The 23,335-nt window shown below is 34.7% G+C and overlaps 1 protein-coding gene across 7 annotated transcripts in view; it reads left to right on the top strand.

Moving 5' to 3' along the window:
• Nucleotides 1–23,335, top strand: part of LOC113175883 (E3 SUMO-protein ligase RanBP2) — a 66,652-nt gene that overhangs the window by 30,761 nt on the left and 12,556 nt on the right. For 2 of the 7 annotated variants that reach the window (XM_026380244.2, XM_026380243.2), the window contains exons 13-24: nt 510–671; nt 884–1,021; nt 1,109–1,255; nt 2,265–2,444; nt 2,535–2,618; nt 6,970–7,105; nt 11,036–11,130; nt 12,024–17,211; nt 17,783–17,860; nt 20,014–20,184; nt 20,788–20,880; nt 21,202–21,380. In XM_026380244.2, coding sequence (XP_026236029.2) covers nt 510–671; nt 884–1,021; nt 1,109–1,255; nt 2,265–2,444; nt 2,535–2,618; nt 6,970–7,105; nt 11,036–11,130; nt 12,024–17,211; nt 17,783–17,860; nt 20,014–20,184; nt 20,788–20,880; nt 21,202–21,380 — 6,651 coding nt within the window. Of the gene's footprint in view, nt 1–509; nt 672–883; nt 1,022–1,108; nt 1,256–2,264; nt 2,445–2,534; nt 2,619–6,969; nt 7,106–11,035; nt 11,131–12,023; nt 17,212–17,782; nt 17,861–20,013; nt 20,185–20,787; nt 20,881–21,201; nt 21,381–23,335 lie in introns of those variants that run through there. The other 5 variants (XM_077791922.1, XM_026380246.2, XM_026380245.2 and 2 more) reach the window with 4 other exon arrangements.

The following is a 23,335-nucleotide window of genomic DNA, read 5'->3' as shown; positions in this document are numbered from 1 at the left end:
CTTTTAGTTTGATTTTGGCTACCTAAAAATGATAATTCTTAAAAATAGAGTAGGCTGTCTCATTTGGTAGTATCACTAAAAAGTGTTTAAAAGTCTATAGGGTATGGTGACACTTGCCTGTAATCCCAGCAGGGGTTTGAAGGCTGAGGCAGGAGGATTACAAATACAAAACCAGCACCAGCAGTTTATCGAGGTCCTAATAAGCAACTCAGTGAGATCCTGTCCCAAAATAAAAAACTAAAATGGCTGGGGATGTGACTCAGTGATTTGATTAAGTGTCCCCAGGTTCAGTTAGTACCAAAAGAAAGAAAAAGGCTTAATCTTAATATTGGACTATTCTCTGGTATTACAGTGATGATGAATTATTTTCTTATTTGGGAAGTTACTCAAATGAATGACTAAAAATTTTTACATAAAAATTTTCACTAGTTCTTAGGATTTGTAAATGAATATTTAGATTTGGTCATATGTATTTGTTAAGGTTGTATGCTTCTGTGTTCCTGTTTTAGGGCAGCAGTCTTAATTCTTTTTATGATCAACGGGAATACATAAGCAGAAGTGTTCATTATTGGAAGAAAGTTATACCATTGTTGAAGACAATCAAAAAGAAAAGCAGTATTCCTGAACCTACTGATCCTTTGTTTAAACATTTTCATAGTGCAGACATTCAGGTAACTGAGAATCTCCTGGCAAATTAACTGTTTGCAGTTGATAAAGAAATAAGAGATTTTAACTGCTTAAATACATTGCCTTGCTGTTAAATGATATGTTTGTTTTCATAATCCACTAGCTGACATAAATATCACATGAAAGATTAATGAGATCATTTAGGTTTGATATGCTGAATAGAAGCAGTTTGACTAAAAACTACTAAATGATTTAGGCATCTGAAGTTGGTGAATATGAAGAAGATGCACATATAACTTTTGCTATATTGGATGTGGTTAATGGAAATATAGAAGATGCTCTGACTGCCTTTGAATCTATAAAAAGTGTTGTTTCTTACTGGAATCTTGCACTGGTAAGTAAATGTACTTGAATTAAGAGGGGTTTTTTTGTTTGTTTGTTTAAAAAGTCTGATTGTTTCATAAAACCACTGTTTATATAGATTTTTCACAGGAAAGCAGAAGACATTGAAAATGATTCCCTTTCTCCTGAAGAACAAGAAGAATGCAAAAATTATCTGCGAAAGACCAGGGACTACCTAATAAAGATTTTAGATGACAGTGATTCAAATCTTTCAGTGGTCCAGAAAGTAAGTTGGTGCTTGTTATCTGTAATTTAATAATATTGATAAGTGGATAATGGATTTTTTGCCTTAGTTTTATATTTTGGTAATTCCCAAATCATCTTGTCATTGGTGTACAGAGGTAGTGTGTGAGTATAGATGCTTAATTCACTTGTCTTTTTCTTAGGTTGGGTATTTTTTTTTTTTTAACTTGGTAATGTGTATATATATATACTCATAGGAAAGTAGTTGGGAAAGTTGAAAAAATTTTTTTAAACTTTATTTATTTATTTATTTAGTTGTTGTAGTTGGACACAATATCTTTATTTTACTTATTTTTTAATGTGGTGCTGAGATTGAACCTGGCGCCTCACATGTGCTGGGCAAGTGCTCTACCACTGAGCCACAACCCCAGCCCCTTGAAAAAAATTTTAAGGTAGACATTTATTAATTTTGGTTTTTTTTAGCAGTATAATCAAAACAAATATTGTAACCTCAGGACTAGTTCCTAATAAATTTTGCTTAAATGAGAAATTTTAGAATATTTATTTTTTTCTTTGTCATCTGCTATGAACTATTCTTGTTTTCTCGCTGTCAGCAGTGGAGACTGTGGTGATAGAATTCAGTTATGTTCAGATTTTCTTCTAAGTATTTTGTTACATACTTGGTGTTGCTGTTTAGATTAGTGCTTATGTTATCTGGTGCGTTCCAGCATACGTATTTCTCTTTCTGTTCTAATCATTTAAGGAAAATCAGGAACTTATTTACTTTGTTCATGTGGAAAATCTTGAGGTTTATAGTTCTCTACTGTTATTATGACTTACGGAAGTAATAGAAAAAGTATGGACTTGAAAATCAGAAGATTTAAGATAATATGACACTTTCACATTTATCATTATTTAAAGTATAAAGTGCTTGTTAAAAATTGATGAAAATTTAAACATTATTAAGGTAGAGTCTTTATATTTGTTTTAGAGATATTAATTTGGTAGTTTTGCTAACTAAACCCTTGACTAATAATGCCTTTTGTTTTTAGTTGCCTGTGCCACTGGAGTCTGTAAAAGAGATGCTTAACTCAGTAATGCAGGAACTTGAAGATTATAGTGATGGAGGTCCTCTTTATAAAAATGGTTGTTTGCGAAATGCAGATTCAGAAATAAAACATTCTACACCATCTCCCACAAAATATTCTCTATCACCAAGTAAAAGTTACAAGGTAAGTAGGAAGGAAATGAGTCACTCTAGTGGGGAATATGCTGCTTCTTTTCTAAATATTGCAAATACTGTTATGTTGTTTGTTTTTTAGTATTCTCCCAAAACACCTCCTCGATGGGCAGAAGATCAAAACTCTCTATTGAAAATGATCTGCCAACAAGTAGAGGCCATTAAGGTAAATCACTTAATTTCTTTAACTACTTATTCCTATATTTCTTCCCTGACTACTTCCTCACTTTCTAAGGTTGCTCAGAATGTTCCCCTTACCATACTACTATGAAATCATACTGTTTTACACACCTTTGTCTTGACCCTTACCATAGTTTTTGAAATTACTTTTGTCTCTGACCCTTCCATGAAACCGACGTTCTTAAAAAATAGTCTATCCTCTGATCCTTGACAGAGGTTCCAAAAACCTACATTGGAGAAAAGATAGCCTTTTTAATAAATGGTGCTGGGAAAACTGGTTTTCCATATGTAGAAGAATGAAGCAAGACCCTTATCTCTCACTCTGCAGAAAAATCAACTCAAAATGGATCAAAAACCTCAGAATTATATCAGAAAGTATACAACTCCTGGAAGAAAACATAGGGTCAGCACTTTAGCTTTTAGGCACAGGCAGTGACTTTCTCAGTAGGATCCCTAAATCTTAGGAAATAATGCCTAGAATTAATAAATGGGACATATCAAAAAGCTTCTGCACAGCAAAGGGAACAATTAGGAATACGAAAAGAGAATCTATAGAATGTGTGAAAATCTTTGCTAGTTACTCTTCTGTCAGAGGATTAATATCTATAATATATAAAGGTCTCACGAAACTTTACACATACACACACACACACACAAATCCTATTAATAAATGAGTAAATGAATTAAACAAAAAGAAATACAGATGGCCAACAAATACATGAAAAAATGTTCAGTATCATTAGCGATTAGGGAAGTTTGAATCAAAACTACACTGTAGGGCCAGGGTTGTGGCTTGGTGGTAGAGCGCTTGCCTAACTTGTGTGAGGCACTGGGTTTAATCCTTGGCACCACATGTGTCTATCTACAGAAAAAAAATGTTAAAAAAAAAAAAAAACTTGATTTTTATCTCATGCCAGTCAGAATGACTGGCATTAAGAGAGAATGTAGAGAAAAAGGAATACTTTACACTTTTGGTGGGACTGTAAATTAATACTACTACTGTGGAAATCAGTGTGGAGGCATGGAACCACCATATGCCTGAGATACACCACTTCTCATTATTTACCCTGAAGAAATTAAAGGCATTTTACTGCAATAATACATGCATACCCATGTTTATAGCATCACAATTCAAACTATGGAACCAGACCAGATGAGGTGTCCATCAATAGATGAATGAATAAAGAAAATGTGATACATACACACACACACACACACACACACACACTCACACACTGGAGTTTTATTCAGACATAACAAAAATGAAACTGCCATTTGCAGGAAAATGGATGGAACTAGAGGCCATCATGTTATGCTTAATAAGTAAAATTCAGAAGGTCGAGGGTCATAGGTTCTCTCATATGTGGAAGCTAAAGAGGGAAAACGGAAAACAAAGTTGAGGATGGATCTCCTAAAAATCAAAGGGAGATTAGTAGAGGAAAGAGACCCAAGGGCTGGAAGGTGGGGGAATGCTGAGGAGCGATATATTATATTGTTATATTGTGTGCGTGTATGAATATAAAACAAATCCCATTAATATGTCCAACTCTAATGTACAAATAAAAAATACGGAAGGAAAAAAATAGAGACTGTTGTTGGATATGGTGATGCATACCTGTGCTACCCAGGAAATTAAGTTAGTAAAACTAGAAGTTCAAAGCAGGCCTGGAGAACTTTGTGAGAACCTATCTCAAAATAAAAAGGACTCTGGGATATAGCTATCCCCAATACTGCCATAAGCAGAGACTGTTTTATTCAAAACATACCATGATTCCTGGCATGAAGGTTCCTAAATGATCAAATCAAACTACTGAAATATACTAATTATACTTTGTTCTATGAATTAATTTCTCAAATTGGCCGTGAATGAGGTTTGGGTCAAATTTATAGTTAGGAATTGAAAAGTGGTCTTTAAGCTTCTGAAAGTTTTATTTATTTATTTATTTTTAAATATTTTTTACTTATACCTGGACACAATGTCTTTATTTTGTTTGTTTATTTTTATGTGGTGCTGAGAATCTAACCCATAGCCTCACATGTATGGGGCAAGTGCTCTGTCACTGAGCCGCAACCCCAGCCCTGCTTTTGAAAGTTTTTATCTTTAAAAAAAAACTTTTTTTGTACTTGAAGATGGACAGCATACCTTTATTTATTTTTGTATGTGATGCTAAGATCAAACCCAGTGCCTCACACATGTTAGGCAAGCGCTCTGCCACTGAGTCACAAGTTTTTATCTTTTTAAGTACTTTCATATGAATTTGGCTTTATTATGTAAGGAATTCAGTTTTATATCATAGCACTCAAAGAGGCTTTAGTTCTTTGGAATTGCCGTTACTAGTAAATTTTTTTTACACTCTCATTGGACAAGAAGCTAGTAGACTCTGCCACTACTTAATAATGATCTTGGGGGGGCCTGAGTTTGTGGCTCAGTGGTAGCATGCTCGCCTAGCATGCATGAGGCACTGGGTTTGATCCTCAGCACCACATAAAAATAAAGACAATAAAGTCCATCAACAACTAAAAAAAAAAAAAAAAAAAAGATCTTGGGCCAGTCCCTTATTTTAGTCTGTTCGGCTTCTCATTTGAAAAGTGAAATCAGGTCCAATCACGTTTTCCATTTCATTGAATTTTTAGAACTATGATTATAGCTTGGATTGCAAATTCAAAACTATGGACCAGAGACCATTAGTGACTAAGTTTTCCAGTCAATTCTACCAGTTTCTGACTCTTTTAAAAAAAACATATCTATCTATCTATCTCTTATTTGTTGATAGGACTTTATTTTATTCATTTATTTATTTATGGTGCTAAGAACCCAGTACCTTACACATGCTAGGCAAGCGCTCTGTCACTGAGCCATAACCCCAGCCCAGTTTCTTACTCTTGAATGTGCAATATCTCAAATAGGTACATAGATGAATAAATGAGGAAACTGTTATTTAGCTTGAAGTATTTAGATTTAAGTATGTTTGTCCTGGCATTGGTTCCTGCATGATATTGTTAAATGTTAAAAATTACTTGTTTTTTTTCCTTCCAATAGAAAGAAATGCAGGAGTTGAAACTAAATAGCAGTTTAAATAGAGTTGAAACTAAATATGGCTTTCTGAGAAATTTTTGTTTCTGACGCTTCTTTTAGAAGACCATACTATAAATCTAGACAAAGAAATCTAGACAGACGTGCTAGATTTGTTTCTTACCTTGCTTATTGTAACTGATCTGATTCCTGGGCTAAGAGAAGTTTGAAACTTAAAAATTCAACCTGTTTGAATACCCCAATATAGTTTTTTTTTTTTTTAAAGAAACAATTTCTTGATAAATGCCAATTTTATAAAGGGACATTTTGTGGATTCTGGGGTTAGGTAAGTTGTCATCATTTAGTTGTTTATAAAGTAACAAATTGGATAGTTTGCCACATAGCTATATTAGAAAACAATATAACTGCTATCTTGTCTAGGCAGTAGAGTGGTATTAAAAAACATTTTTTGGATTTAGATGTGGATCAAACTCTAGCTGTGTCATTTCTTGCATCTGTTTCTCACTTTAAGGTATGAGTTATACTGTCCATCTAAAAGTGTGTTAGCATTAATTCAGAAGTACAGATCCTGGAACGTATATAACTAAGTTCTGGACAAGTACAGTTCTTTTTTGCTGATGGAGCATTTGAGCTTCACCTTGAAAATTACTGTTAGTTTGTTATATCATATGACAGTATGTATCAAGAATTGAGGTTTTTTTTGGTGTTGAGTAGTCCATATAGATCAAAGAATACAGCAGCATGGAAAGGAGACTGTGGCCAGGATGCTTAGGTTGAAACTACTTGAGGACCATGAATGTCAGAGAAAGAAGTTTATTTTGTTTATTTTGAGTCAGGAAGTGTCTTGGCTGGGGCTCAACTTTACAAAGATTAATGTAGGCAAGTGTGGAAGGAAAGTGGATATGAGATAATTTAGGTAGTTATTTAGTTTTTTAGGTTAGAGTGAATGAATTAGGTAGGTGGAATTAAGGAGTGAAAGAATGGGAATGGATAAATTTTAACAAATTAAGAATCATGTTCTTGTTATCCAGATTTCATTAGTATCTCTTAAAAGATATCAGTGTTTTTTAAAATATTTATTTTTTTAGCTATAGGTGGACACGATATCTTTATTTTATTTTTATGTGGTGTTGAGAATCGAACCCGGTGCCTCATGCATGGTAGGTGAGCACTCTACCTGTGAGCCACAACCCAGCCCTGGTATCATCAGTTTTTAGATATAAGTATTGTGTTTGTCCTGGCATTGTGTCTTGTATTATATTGTTAAATGTTTAAAATTACTTCCTTTTTTTCCTTCCAATAGAAAGAAATGCAGGAGTTGAAACTAAATAGCAGTAACTCAGCATCCCCTCATCGGTGGCCCGCAGAGAATTATGGACCAGATCCAGTGCCTGATGGGTATCAAGGATCACAGACTTTTCATGGGGCTCCATTAACAGGTGAACTGGCAACTGAATAATCTCCAGATTTTAGTAAGGTTACCCACTCACCCCCACCCCCTTTTTTTGTGCAGTGCTGGGAATTAAAGTGAGGGCCTCTTGCATGTATACTCTGTCTCTGAGCTGTATTCCTAGGCTCTTTTTCATTTAAATAGATAAATTATGAAATCAGCTTATCTGTAGTTTGATATACATGTCAGTTATATGATTACTTATAATTACTTAAAAATCTATATTTGATATTACTGAGAATTTATAACTCGAAGCAAAAAATCAAGCTTTATCTGATTCCATGTCTGTCAAGGCTTAAAGAACCCTTTAATGTATATCTTAGATGAGCTGAATCTTAGGTGGAATTATTCCTTAAATTGAGAATTGTTAACAGATATAATTATGCACCAAGAGGTATCTAATTAAGAACTTAAACCTCTTGGGAGTATTTTGATAATCTAAAGAGAGGCAGAACATTAATACAGAATTTAATTTGAAATACCATGCACAGAAAAAAAAGGAGTTTGGAGCTAAACCATGTTTGGTTTTTTAGTTGTTCTTTGTCACTTATTAGCTGTGTAAGTAAACCTGGAGATAATACTTGCCTCTATAATTACTATGAGCATTTGTATATGTGCAGGTAGGTATGGGAATTTCTTTGGCATTTATACAATATATAGCAAATACCAAATGAATCAAGATTACTAATTGTACTTAACTGTGATTTGGCTATGTGCAAAAGTGCTTTTTTAAAAATTTTATTTATTTACAGTAACTCAGTGGTAGGTACCATTATTAATCCCAACTTAATAGATGAAGAAGTGAGTGTAGAAAGATAGGTAACTTATTTATCAGTTACTGATGGAGCTGTAATCCAAACTATAAGTTATCTGACTCAAAGCGACTTGCCAATATGATACATTGGCTCCAGGCAGCCAGAAATGTGAATAAAAATAGATTTCTTTTACTTGAGACAAATTTCCCAAATGCTGTAGATTGAGCACACCATTCCAAATATCTGAATCTTAAAAACCCCAAAATCTGAAACTTTTTTTTGCATGCCAGTTTATAAATGAAAATCCTACATCTGACCTAATGTGCAGGTTGCAGTCAGAATATAGTTGCATTAAAAATATTATATAAAATAATTTACAGTGTATGTATGTAAGGTATATATGAAACATGAGTGAATTTCATGTTTAGACTTGGGCTCCATTCCCAAGACATCCCATTATGTGTATGCAAATATTCTAAAATCTGAAAACACTTCTTTCTAAGCCCAAACATTTTGGATAAGGGATACTCAACCGATAGTAATGCATGTATTTTTTTTTTTCCTACTTGCTTTTAACCCAGGAATGATTTAGAATAAGCAGATTTAGTTTAGATTATTAGTACATTTGTGTGATGGCCCATAGTACGGCAACCCCATTGTATCCTCTTAGGACAGTGTCTTCTAAAGGCAAGCAAATAATAGAAAATCCTGTGAAGGCAAACTTACCAAATGTCGTAGTGAAAGATAAGTATATGAGATGTTTAGACCTCAGACTTTGCTCACTTAAAATCCTTGTGCATTGTCTAGAGCCTTGTACAGTGAGAATAAAAAGACTGGTTAACCTTTTGTTTTTAAAAGTGTTATGGGCAGTGTCACTTGGTACCTTGTGGGTCACAACTATTTCTTTCATGTGTAGCTTTAAAAGGTCTTTTGGTTTTATAAGTATATAAACACAACATTCACGCTGTTTTATTCTTATAATGACCCTATGAAGTGTGAAGTAATACATCCTCATTTTACAGCTGAGGAAGATAAAGACTCAAGTGGCTTATTGACAGGTTCACAAAGTAACTTTGTGGCATGGAAAGGGAGAGAGCCCAGGTCTTCTAATTTCTATTCCTGTGTTCATAGACATTTTTTCCTCAACAAAAGTAAAAATATACCAAGATGGTTCTTGTCTTTCAAAAGTAAGATGATAAAAAAAAGATGAATAAGCTTATTAGGAAATATTAAGAAGTACTGAACAGTGTAAACTAAAAACTACCTTCCTATCAGAATCCTATTATTATTTTGGAGAATTTCTGTTTCTTTGTTTACATAAAGTATGTTTTATGACTGTTGTTATGTCATGTATAGATGAGTTTGCCAGCTTTTTAAATGTTACTTTAAGTTTCAAGCATTTTTAAAAAGTATTACTTGAAAATACTACTAATGAGTATGTGGTATCTCCTCATGTAGAAGTATTGCAAATTCTGTTTCTTTATTTGTGTTTCTAGTTTGTGCTATCACAAATAATGCTGTGGACACATTCTAGAATTGTTGGCTGTTTTAAAAATTCAGTTTTTGCTCTTATTAGAAGTATCTCAGATGGGCTGGGGTTGTGGCTCAGTGGTAGAGCGCTTTTCTAGCCCGTGCGAGACCTGGGTTCGATCCTCAGCACCACATAAAAATAAATAAACAAATAAAGGTGTTGTGTCCAACTACAACTAAAAAATAAATATTAAAAAAAGAACTATCTCATAGTGTCCATTTATGCACTCTGTTAACAATTTACAGAAACTTTTTGTTAGTTTGTAAAAGCAAAAATGACATCATTTTTAAAGTTTTTTAAAAATGTCATTCTCAACATAATCTCATTTCTTTCCTGAGTTACCTGTTCATGTAGTGATTTTTTTTTTTTTTTTGTAGTAGATAATTTTTAGTAGATTATAAGAACTCTGTTTTTCCCACTGAGGTGTAGTGGTCATTGATAAAGTCTCTGTAGTTAAACTGCAGACTTTTAGGATTCTTGGCATATATTTATTACCTTGTTGTATTCCTGTTTCCTCCTCCTCAAAATAGGTCCAAAATAACTGCCTTTACCAGGTAGTTCCATTAGGTTTACAGATTCAAACGTGGGCTTCTGAATAGCCCTTTGTAGGTCTTTTTCAGTCCTTTCTGAATCAATTGCTTGGCACCTCTAGAGTCACAATTTCTCTTTCTTCATTCACAAATAGCCATAAAGGTGTTTTGCTTGTTTGATTTTCTGGTAAAACTGTTAAAACAGATCAAACACAGGAATGTCGTTGTGTATAATATGAGTGCCTTTTAGTTTGGTTTCCTGTAAAACTCACAAAATAGATGGAGCAAATAGTTTGCATATGAACATGAGTGTTTTTAATGTGCTTATTAGTATTTTAAGCAAAGGAACATTTTATATTACTTTTGAGATCCCTTTCATGAATTTGTTAGGTTATTTTAGTTGGTAATAGCTTGACTTTACAAAATGCAGCCTTGTCATTCTGCAGATTTTTGAGGCTTCCTTCAGTATTATAGCCTTTGAAGCCATCAGATGCAATTTGGTTTCTAACTCCTTTCAGCTGTTGTATTTGCAGTATTTCTATGTTGATCCTGCTATTCCTTTTTGGATACCTATTTGTGGTACTGAGGATTGAACCCAGGGACTTGTACGTAAGCACTCTACCAACTGAGCTATATCCCCAGCCCTTAAGCACTTGTTCTTGTTGATCAAATTCGTGCTATATTCCGCTGCTTATTCTTTGTGTCACTTCTTGGACCCTCCCTCCCCCCCTTTTTGTGGTACTAGGATTGAACTCAGGAGTACTTTACCACTGGACTATATCCCAAGTCCTTCTTAAATTTGCTTGCTTGTTTGGTTTTTGAGAAAGGACCTCACTCTTGCTTCAGTCTTCCGAGTTGCTGGGATTACTGGCACAGTATATACCTCACCCTGTTCTAGCAGTTTTTTTCCTAGTTTGATAATCTAGTTTGATAATCTTTATGGTGTATTTTGATATATAGAAATTAAAAAAAATCTATCTAGCTAATTCTTTCTTTGGTTTCTATTACTTTTATATTTGTAGTTCTTATTTAGGTAGTCTAAACTGTAGTATAGACTTTAACAGTGTTTTCTTTTTTTTTTTTTCCTTTTTTTTTTTTTTTAGTTGCAACTACTGGCCCTTCAGTATATTATAGTCAGTCACCAGCATATAATTCCCAGTATCTTCTCAGACCAGCAGCTAATGTTACTCCCACAAAGGTAACAAAGGAATAATTTATATATTTGTAACTATTTGTTTTTTTAATTGTTTAGGTGTTTTTTTCAAGAAATTCAAGGGACTAGTTTAGTATTAAAGCTTACAGTATCCCTCAGGATATGGACATTTTACATTTCTTTCTAGATACAGAAGTTATGCTTTTTGTCACGTTATTTTTGTGACATAACAATAAGTGTGAATATTTTGGATATTTTTAAAATGGGAGTGGTGATGTTGTTGGGTCCTTTATCTGTTTTGACAGAAATAGGACTAGAAATGTCCTTACTCTACCACTGTGTGGTAAGTAGTTCTATACTTGATGTGGTTATATAACTCTTGGTTAAGACCCAATATTACAGCAGTAGTTGAATGTGAGGGCTTTGAGGATAGTGGGTTAAGATATGCAGTTAGACCCTTGCTCTTCTGCTTATTGTGACCTTGGGCAAGTTTCTTAACCTCTCTATATCATATGCCTCATATGTAAAATGAGGATAAAATAATACTTTAGTTCATAGGGTTTTTGAAGATTTTTAAATGAGATAATTAAAGTGTTCAGAACAGTACTCAGTTAGCACGTTAATAAATGCTCATTAAATACTAGTCTTCATTATCAATACTATTTATTGTTAATATCATTTGAGAAATTGTTTAATGAAGAAAATTTTCTATTGTAGATGTAGATCTTTAAGATTTTTTGTTAATTTTCATTATATGTCAAGTATACATGCACTTATCTTTATAGTAATTTTCTTAATGAAGTTCTGTTTATGCTAATATCTTCTTCACTTAATACTCAAGTTTGAAGTTTATGAGAAGTGATTTGTATCTAGTTCTTTGTTTTTTTTTTTTTTTTTTTTAGACAATCTACAAAATGTTTTTAATTTTTTTCTTTTAGGGTCCGGTTTATGGCATGAATAGGCTTCCACCACAACAGCATATTTATGCCTATTCACAACAGATGCACACACCACCAGTGCAAAGCTCATCTGCTTGTATGTTCTCTCAGGAAATGTACGGTCCTCCGTTGCGTTTTGAATCTCCTGCAACAGGAATTCTGTCACCCAGGGGTGATGATTACTTTAATTACAATGTTCAGCAGACAAGCACAAATCCCCCTTTACCAGAACCAGGGTACTTCACAAAGCCTCCAGTTGCAGCTCATGCGTCAAGATCTGCAGATTCTAAAGTCATAGAATTTGGAAAAACTAATTTTGTTCAGCCCATGCCGGGTGAAGCAATACGGCCATCATTGACAACACCGGCACATACGACACAGCCAACTCCTTTTAAATTTAACTCAAATTTCAAGTCAAATGATGGTGACTTCACATTTTCTTCACCACAGGTTGTGACGCAACCCACTTCTACACCTTATAGTAACAGTGAAAGCCTTTTAGGTCTCCTGACTTCAGATAAACCTTTGCAAGGAGACAGCTATAGTGGACCAAAACCAGTTCCTGGTCAAACTGTTGGGCCTCGAAATACATTCAGTTTTGGAAGTAAAAATGTTCCTGGAATCTCATTTACAGAAAACATGGGACCAAATCAGCAAAAGAGTTCTGGTTTTCGTCGAAGTGATGATATGTTTACTTTCCATGGTCCAGGGAAATCTATATTTGGAGCACCTGCTCCAGAACCGACAAATAAGAATCATGAAACAGATGGAGGAAGTGCCCATGGGGATGATGATGATGATGGTCCTCACTTTGAGCCTGTGGTACCACTTCCTGATAAAATTGAAGTAAAAACAGGCGAGGAAGATGAAGAAGAATTCTTCTGCAACCGTGCAAAATTGTTCCGTTTTGATGGAGAATCCAAAGAATGGAAGGAACGTGGGATAGGCAATGTAAAAATACTAAGGCATAAGACATCTGGTAAAATTCGACTTCTAATGAGACGAGAACAAGTATTAAAAATCTGTGCAAATCATTACATCAGTCCAGATATGAAACTAACACCAAATGCTGGATCAGATAGATCTTTTGTATGGCATGCCCTTGATTATGCAGATGAATTGCCAAAACCAGAACAGCTTGCTATTAGATTCAAAACTCCTGAGGAAGCAACACTTTTTAAGTGTAAGTTTGAAGAAGCCCAAAACCTTTTAAAAGCCTCAGGAACAAATGTAGCCAAAACACCAAATCAGACCATCAGAATTGTAAAAGAACCTGCAAGTCATGAGAACAAAGATATTTGCAAATCTGATGATGGAAACCTGAATTTTGAATTTCAAGTTGCAAAGAAAGAAGGCTCTTGGTGGCATTGTAACAGCTGCTCGTTAAAGAATGTTGCAACTGCTAAGAAATGTGTATCATGCCAAAATCTAAACCCAAGTAATAATGAACTCATAGGTTCATCGTTAGTAGAAACTGGTTCTACTCCTAAAACTGGCCCAGAAAATGCTCAAGATAGATTTGCATCAATGACTCCAAAGAAAGAAGGCCACTGGGACTGTAGTATTTGTTTAGTAAGAAATGAACCTACTGTATCTAGGTGCATTGCATGTCAGAATACAAAGTCTCCTAACAAAACTGGATCTTCCTTTGTTCATCAAAGTTCTTTTAAATTCAGCCAGGGAGATCTTCCTAAGTCTGTTAACAGTGATTTCAGATCTGTATTTTCTGCAAAGGAAGGACACTGGGATTGCATTGTTTGTTTGGTAAGAAATGAAGCAAGCTCTACAAAATGTGTTGCTTGTCAGAATCCAAGAAAACAGAGTCTGCCTACTACTTCTGTTTCAGAACCTGCCTCTTTTAAGTTTGGTACTTCAGAGATCAGTGTAACTCCAAAGAGTGGATTTGAGGACATGTTTGCTAAGAAGGAAGGACAATGGGATTGCAGTGTGTGTTTGGTAAGAAATGAAGCAAGCTCTGCAAAATGTGTTGCTTGTCAGAATCCAAGAAAACAGAGTCTGCCTACTACTACTGTTTCAGAACCTGCCTCTTTTAAGTTTGGTACTTCAGATATCAGTGTAACTCCAAAGAGTGGATTTGAGGACATGTTTGCTAAGAAGGAAGGACAATGGGATTGCAGTGTGTGTTTGGTAAGAAATGAAGCAAGCTCTGCAAAATGTGTTGCTTGTCAGAATCCAAGAAAACAGAGTCTACCTACTACTTCTGTTTCAGAACCTGCCTCTTTTAAGTTTGATACTTCAGAAATCAGTGTAACTCCAAAGAGTGGATTTGAGGACATGATTGTTAAGAAGGAAGGACAGTGGGATTGCAGTTCATGCTCAGTGCGAAATGAAGCAAATGCTACAAGATGTATTGCTTGTCAGAATCCTGCTAAGCCAAGTACATCCACTTCTGCTGTTCCAGCTTCTGCTTCTTTCAAGTTTGGTACTTCAGAGATAAGCAAGGTTCCAAAGAGTGGATTTGAGGGAATGTTCACCAAGAAGGATGGACAGTGGGATTGTAGTTTATGCTTAGTACGAAATGAAGCAAGTGCTACCCAATGTATTGCTTGTCAGAATCCAAATAAACAGAATCAGCCTACAACTGTTACGGCGCCTGCCTCTTCAGAGGTAAGCAAGGCTCCAAAGAATGGATTTGAAGGAATGTTTGCCAAAAAGGAAGGACAGTGGGATTGTAGTGTTTGTTTTGTACAAAATGAGAGTACTTCTTTAAAATGTGTTGCTTGTGATGCTGCTAAACCAGCTCACAAACCTATTGCAGAAGCTCCTTCAGCTTTCACAGTGGGCTCAAAAACGAAGATAAATGACTCTTCTGAAAGTCGTGTGGGGACAGGATTTAAAGGTAACTTTCCAGAAAAAACTTCTAAATTTGGCATTACAGAGCAAGGATTTAAATTTGGGCATGCGGATCAAGAAAACACACCTTCATTTACATTTCAGGGTTCTTCTAATACAGAATTTAAGTCAATAAAAGACGGATTTAGTTTTTCCATCCCTGTGTCTGCTGATGGGTTTAAATTTGGCATTCAAGAACAGGGAAATCAAGAGAAGAAAAGTGGAAAGCACCTTGAAAATGACACCAGTTCCCAGGCTCAGGATGCTCATAGTCAGAAGAGTAGCAGTGGTGTAATTTTTGGTCAGACAAGCAGCACTTTTACCTTTGCAGATCTTGCAAAGTCAACTTCAGGAGAAGGATTTCAATTTGGCAAGAAAGACCCTAATTTTAAGGGATTTTCAGGTGCTGGAGAAAAATTATTCTCATCACAAAGTGGTAAAATGACTGAAAAAGCCAGCACTTCTGCTGATCTTGAGAAAGATGATGATGCCTATAAAACTGAGGACAGTGATGACATCCATTTTGAACCAGTAGTACAAATGCCTGAAAAAGTGGAACTTGTAACAGGAGAAGAAGATGAAAAAGTTCTGTATTCACAGCGAGTGAAATTATTTAGGTTTGATGCTGAGATAAGTCAGTGGAAAGAAAGGGGTTTGGGGAACTTAAAAATTCTCAAAAATGAAGTCAATGGTAAACTAAGAATGCTGATGCGAAGGGAACAAGTATTAAAAGTATGTGCCAATCACTGGATAACGACTACGATGAACCTCAAGCCTCTCTCTGGATCAGATCGAGCATGGATGTGGTTAGCTAGTGATTTCTCTGATGGCGATGCCAAACTGGAACAGCTGGCAGCAAAATTTAAAACACCAGAGTTAGCTGAAGAATTCAAGCAGAAATTTGAAGAGTGCCAGCGACTTCTGTTAGATATTCCACTTCAAACTCCCCATAAACTAGTTGATACTGGCAGAGCTGCCAAATTAATACAGAGAGCTGAGGAAATGAAGAGTGGACTGAAAGATTTCAAAACAGTTTTGACAAATGATCAAACAAAAGTCACTGATGAAGGGAATAAGAGTTCAGGTACAGATGCTGCCAGTGCCTCAGACACAACAGTCAAGCCAGATTCTGAAAACACTGGGCCCACTTTAGAGTGGGATAACTATGACTTAAGGGAAGATGCTTTGGATGATAGTGTAAGCAATAGCTCAGTACATGCTTCTCCATTGGCAAGCAGCCCCGTGAGAAAAAACCTCTTCCGCTTTGGTGAATCAACAACAGGATTTAACTTTAGTTTTAAATCTGCTTTGAGCCCATCTAAGTCTCCTGCCAAGTTGAATCAGAGTGGGACCTCTGTTGGCACTGATGAAGAATCTGATGTTACTCAAGAAGAAGAGAGAGATGGACAATACTTTGAACCTGTTGTACCTTTACCTGATCTAGTTCAAGTGTCCAGTGGTGAGGAAAATGAGCAAGTTGTTTTTAGTCACAGAGCAAAACTCTATAGATATGATAAAGATGTTAGTCAGTGGAAAGAAAGGGGCATTGGTGATATAAAGATCTTACAGAATTATGATAATAAGCAAGTTCGCATAGTGATGAGAAGAGACCAGGTATTAAAGCTTTGTGCCAATCACAGAATAACTCCAGACATGACTTTACAAAGTATGAAAGGGACAGAAAGAGTATGGGTGTGGACTGCCTGTGATTTTGCAGATGGAGAAAGAAAAGTAGAACATTTAGCCGTCCGTTTTAAACTACAGGATGTTGCAGACTCCTTTAAGAAAATTTTCGATGAAGCAAAAACAGCCCAAGAAAAAGATTCTTTGATAACACCTTATGTTTCTCGTTCAGGCACTCCTAGAGAGTCACCATGTGGCAAAATTGCTGTAGCAGTATTGGAAGAAACCACAAGAGAAAGGACAGATTTAATACAGGGTGATGATGTACCAGATGCAAATTCAGAAGTTGGAGAAGTGTCTAGCACATCTGAAACAACAACAAAAGCAGTGGTTTCTCCTCCAAAGTTTGTATTTGGTTCAGAGTCTGTGAAAAGCATTTTCAGTAGTGAAAAATCAAAACCATTTGCATTTGGCAATAGTTCAGCCACTGGGTCTTTGTTTGGATTTAGTTTTAATGCACCTTTGAAAAACCACAATAGTGAAACCAGTACAGTAGTCCAGAGTGGATCTGAAAGAAAAGTGGAACCTAACAAATGTGAACTGTCAGAGAACTCTATCAAACAATCTTCAAATGGCAAAGTCAAAAGTCTGTTTGCTTCCTTTCCAAAGGAAGAATCTTCAACTAATTACACATTTAAAACACCAGAAAAGGGTAAGTACTTTGTAGAGTTAAACACAACTTGTTTTTGTTTGGTTTTCATATTCACATAATGCAAATTCTGCATATGACACTGATGTTTTAGTAAAATTGGGTCTTAAGTATTGCTTTGAGAACACCCAAAGGATTCTTGAGCAGACCTTTTTCTCCCTAAATGAATTCACTCGTGAGTATTCAAACAGTAACAGAGATTGTTGGTTATTTAAGAGATTTTGATAACTGGAAGATAAATGTATTATGCGAGGGCAGAGCAGAAAAACCCCAATACAGTATAAAGACTCAAAAATTTAAATCATGAGCATTAACTTGTCTTTTTTTAAAGTGTTCATTCTCAATTATATTATTTTGTCACTACTCAGAGCTCATGGTATTGAGATGTTCACACATTAAGTTAGTTAGTCTTGCCACCATTTATTAAGTGAGCAAAGTATGAAAGCACTGGAATAAATAAATATGTAACATAACCAGATTGGGATAAATTGAAGAACTCTGGCTTTTCATATTTTAAATAATATTCATTTTATATTCCAAAATGTTGAAATTAAAAAAACATTTTATTTTCTAGGATTTAATTTTAGCTTATTTAAATCTAATCCAATGGCCTTTTGGACCAGCACCCCTTCCTCACAGACTGAGAGCAAAGGTATAGAGCTAGTAATCTCAGTATGAGGTGGCTATCTGCTGGTAATCCTTAGCAAAGTAACCGTGGCTGTATGAAATTAAGTACTTAACGCTACAATGTGCATGTTTTAGAATGCCATTTTAAGCAAAATATCTTTTGACTGGTGATATAACACCTTTTAATAGTATTTTTTAAAAATGTACCTGGATGCTATGTGTTTTCTCATTATTGCACACTGGTTTTGTTTTGTTTTGCTGCTTTCTACTTTATTGCTCTGTTTTCAGCTCTGCTTAATGAGGACCTATGTTTTTATCTAACCCTTATCTTCAGCCACTAATGTCTGCCAGTATTCAAATGTGATGGCAGCAGCATGTATTCAGTCCTTTAAGGATTTCTTTTTGTATGTCATTTAGGAAAATAGTGTATTTAATTATTTTTCATAGCCACCATTCTATAGCCTGTGTGTTGTATATGTAGCACAGATCATTTGCAGAAGTAAGTATTGTAACTAGAGTGGAATAGGAAGGAAGAATCGTTAGGAGCAAAATCAGATAAATGAGTACTCACTATTACTGTCTAGTTAGTAACACATCTTGAGCACCTAAAACTATAGTGATAGAGTGAAAGTCCTTGGTACTGGAGCCTTCATGTTTAAAATGACCAATTATTACTAGCTAAGGCAGCTCTTAGAAAATACAATCTTTGAGAAATTACGTGAAAAGTGTGTTGGATGTCATAGAAAAGTGGATAGTCTCTGGGAACTCTATGTTAGGTTTCCTCTTACGCCAGGGATCCTTATCAGTATGCTACTGTAGGACCCAGAAAACCTTATTCTGTTTGGAATCTGAGGACATAGTTCCAAAAGACCTTAGAAATGTGACTTTAGACATGAGGCACCTGAGGTCAAGAGAAGCTCTCTGATTTACTGAGTCCTCTTTCAACTAATATCAGAACTGAAATAAGAATCTGTATTTAATAAAGTATAGGGTTCCTTTACTGTCCCTGGCTAGGAAATTGATACTAAGTTTTTGTTTGTCATGGAGGAGTGGGGCAAGTTTAACATTGTAAAAGGAGGGGCTCTGAAGTGTCATCCAATTGAAATAAAACATATCTATGTATATAATTTACGATTTTCTAGTAGCTACGTTAAAAAAAAAAAGGTGGTTTTTAAGAAACATATTAAATCAATTTAATAATGTACTTGATTTAATCCACAAAATATCAACTTCTAATTAGCATAAAAAATTAGTAAGATATTTCATATTCTTTTTTTATTCCAGGTCTTTAGAATCCAATATGAATGTTTACACTGACAGCACATCTCAGTTTGAACTATCTTCCTCTCAAAAGTATTAAATAGCCACATGTGGCTTGGCTGTCATAGTGGGACAGCATGGCTCTAGAGAATATTTCCCTATTACCATTGTGTACATGGCATGCTTCTTCATTGGCTTAAGTTATCTTTTTCTTTAGTCAGAATTTTTTTTCATAGACCAGAACAGATTACACATAAAATTCCCTTTTCCCCCCTCCTTTTTTGCCCTATACATTGGAGGGTAGTGGGAAGGAGGGGCCGGGTGGGGTATATTTTCAGCCATAGAAATTATCTTGGGTTCTTAGAGTATTACTTACCCATAGGATGATAGTTTTTATTGAATTTTGTCTAGTTTCACACTGGAAACTGGATGCAAAACCATATGTAACTCGGTCACCTGCCATCCTTAACAATTTTTAACTTTCCTTGTAGGAACTAATGAAGGTTGGCTCTGGATTAGTTTCATATTCATATTATTTAAGGTTTATATAAGTGTTTTTTTTTTTATTTGATACAAATGCATGGATAATTTGCTGTTCTGTAGTATGCCAAATGTAGTCATGGGGGGAGGACTTTTTTAAATTATGGAAATGAGTGGTTATTCTTTTCAATTGCTAAAAAGTAAAAGAATATTTTTAACGTAGATTTTGTAAAGGTTTTAGGAGAACACTAAATTAGGCTGCTAATTCTAGTTTATGATTATCATAAAGCTTGGTCTGCACCAGAGTATTCATGTTTTTATCTGTGTGCATTTTAACCTATAGGTAAATTATGTGATACTTTATTTTTAGTTAGAATATTGATGATAATAGTTATTCAGCACTTTTGTCTTTATCAGTTTTTTTTACTTGTGTTACAGCAGAAGAGAAGAAAAAACTGGAAGATCCTCCCTCAGATGATGATGTTCTCATTGTTTATGAACTAACCCCTACTCCTGAGCAAAAAGCACTTGCAACCAAACTTAAACTTCCTCCAACTTTCTTCTGCTATAAGAATAAACCAGATTATGTTAGTGAAGAAGAGGAGGATGGTAAATATTTTATTGTTTTAAAAAGCACGCTGGTTTTGCTAATCTTAGTAGTTTGGAGTATGGTTTAATTATTTTAAACCCAATTTTTAGAACTTATTGTTACTATCCTTACAGGTAGATATTTTCCCTAAATGTGTAAACAGTCAGTGGATATAATGATTAGAAGAATGGCATTCATTAAACAAGGAGTTTTTTTGGTTTGCTATCATATGCTAGGCAGGCGTTTTGAGGGATTGAAAGTAATAATTTTTCAAAACTCTTAGACAAGGTTCCAGTGATGGAAAACTTTGTATGCCATATCAGAGCTTTTAAGCAGGATACTTACAAGCTCAAAAAATCCCAGTTGGGCAGTGGTGTAGAGGATTGTGTTGTGGAAATAGGAGATTAGAAGCTGTGCTAAAATGATAGTAAGCCAGCCCAAATAGGAATAGAGTACAAGTGAAAGCTCTAAAAACAGGAGAGGCATTAGAGATTTCCAGTTGGCAAAATGGACTGTGTGGATATGGAAAATGAAGGAAAGAATGAAGTTTGAGATAAGTCCTAGCTTTGTGGCTTAGAAAACCCTCAAAACTAATTACTAGAAATACTTGTTTTTACTTTAAGATGAAGATTTTGAAATGGCTGTCAGGAAACTTAATGGAAAACTCTATCTGGATGACTCAGAAAAACATAGGCCATTAGAAGAAAATCTAGCAGGTATGTTGCGTTTAATAATTAGATTTTTTTTTTTAAACAAATCATCTATTTGAAAGAAACCTCTTGATCTGATAATCATTTCTATAATAATCAATTTTATTTAACATGTTCTTGTCCCTAGTAACTTAAAATATTTAAAAATAATGCTACATGAAAAACACTGGTTTCTTGGTGGTCCTTATTCTCTATTAGTATTTCTAGGTCTTGTTATCTTGGTCTATGGATTACATTGAGAACCACTGAAAGTCAATCGCTGTTGTAGAGTAGTTGGATTTCATCTAATTTTTTTTTTTTTTTGCTTGTTTTGTGTGAAATTTTTAGATAATGAAAAAGAATGTGTTATTGTTTGGGAAAAGACACCAACAGTTGAAGAGAAAGCAAAAGCAGATTCATTAAAGCTTCCACCTACATTTTTTTGTGGAGTTTGCAGTGATACTGATGAGGACAATGGAAATGGGGAAGACTTTCAATCAGAGCTTCAAAAAGTTCAGGAAGCTCAGGTAAGAATGTCTTCATTGTTTTCCTTTTGATTCCATTGACTTTGTTGATGTAGTGCGCAATAGAATGTTCTTATCAAATGGTAATGATAGGTGAAGCTAGCAGGTAGAGTGGCTCTAAATAAGCGAGAGGCATACTATTTATGAATTAGTACACTCAAAATAGTTAGGATATTAGAGTTTCCAAAAGGTTTTCCAAAATTGAGCTATACATTTAAGGCAGTGCCAGTCAAAACTTCGCAAGGATTCTTTGAAGATACAGACAAGCTAATTCTAAAATTTCTATGGAAAGTTACGATTATATGTTTGTTATTATCGATGAACCTACACTGAGACATCCTCACCCAGAGTTTTGAGTTTTTACCTAAAATGGTTATTCAATTTTGTCAAATTGTCTTATTCCATCTGTTGTTGCAATCATGGAACTTTTTATTAAATTTATGAAGGATATTGATTGTTTTGAATGTTCAGGAAACCAACATTGCATTCCTGGGATAAGCCTCACTTAATCATGGTATATTATAATTTTTATATGCATTTGGGTTCAATTTGCATAAATTTTGTTGCAACTTTTGGATTTACATTTATCAGGGGTATTGATCAGTAGTTCTTTTTTTTTCTGGCATTATTTTCAGCTTCCATATAAGAATTAATACTGATATAAGGATACATAAAGTGGATTGAAAAATATTTCTGGATACTGCTGTTTTCTGAAAGAGATTGTGTCAAATTGTTACCATTTCTCCTGGAATGATCTGCAATTTTTACCAATAGGATCATATGAGATAAAGTTTTCTGAAGGTTTTTTAAAAATACAATAATTGAATACAGAACTGTAGGGTATCTATCCAGGTTATCTCCTACTTCTTCAGTGATAAAAATCAATTGGTGATAATTGGTGACAAATTTGTGTGTGGAGAGCTCTTCCTTTAAATTCCTGTTTTATCTTTTAATGTCTATAAGTTCAATATAGAAATATCCTGTTTTCTCTCTTTTTCACTCTTCTTGATTAATCTGGTTAGAGGTTCATAAATGTCATGAGTACTTTTTCCCCCCTCCAATAGAAATAGATTTTGCTTTCATTGATACTTAGTCTAATTTGTGTGTCAGAAGATTTTATTGATTTCGGGCTGGGGTTGTGGCTCAGTGATGGAGCGCTTGCTTAGTATGTGTGAGGCACTGGGTTCAATTCTCAGCACTGCATATAAACAAATTTCTGTTCTTTAATATTTACTTCTTGCCTTGAGTTTATTTTGCTCCCCACCCCCACTTTTTTGGTGTCAGGGATTGAATCCAGGGTGCTTAACTACTAAGCTACCTACCTCTCCAGACCTTTTTTCATATTTTATTTAGAGACAGGGTTTTACTAAGTTGCTGAGGTTGACTTTGAACTTGTGTGTGATCCTCCTGTTAATTAGGTCAAATTAGTTGATACTGTGTTATTGGGTCTCACATATCCTTGATGATTTTTGTCTGCTTATTCTATCAGTTACCAAGAATAGTGTTATCAACCATAATTGTGACTGCCATTCATCAGATATTGCTTCTAATACTTTATCAATTTCTTGGTTTTGTTTACTTTCTCTGTTATTTTTCCCATATCCCTCCCCTTTTTTCCTGTTCTTTTTCTTTTATTTTTCCCCCTGCTTGCTTTGATTTAGTTTGCTGTTTTTCCAGCTTCTTAAAGTGTAAAGATTATTAGTCTTTGATCTTTCTTTTTTAGCGTAAGTGTTTACAGCTTTCCTGTTAGAAAATGCATCTTTACAAATTATGGTATATAAAAGCAGTTACCAAAAAATTATTTTTGCTTTTAGTTATTACTGATATACTTTATAGCTCTGTATGGATTCAAGTTATCATCTATATTTTATGTTCTTTGAGCTCAGCCTACTGGACTTGTTTTGTACTTCTTATATAGTACAGATCTGCTAGCAAGTTTTTTACAGTTTCTGTTTATC

The sequence above is a fragment of the Urocitellus parryii genome, chromosome 12, assembly GCF_045843805.1.
Source record: "Urocitellus parryii isolate mUroPar1 chromosome 12, mUroPar1.hap1, whole genome shotgun sequence".
Taxonomy (NCBI): Eukaryota; Metazoa; Chordata; class Mammalia; order Rodentia; family Sciuridae; genus Urocitellus; species Urocitellus parryii.
This window is presented reverse-complemented; position numbering and strand designations above follow the sequence as displayed.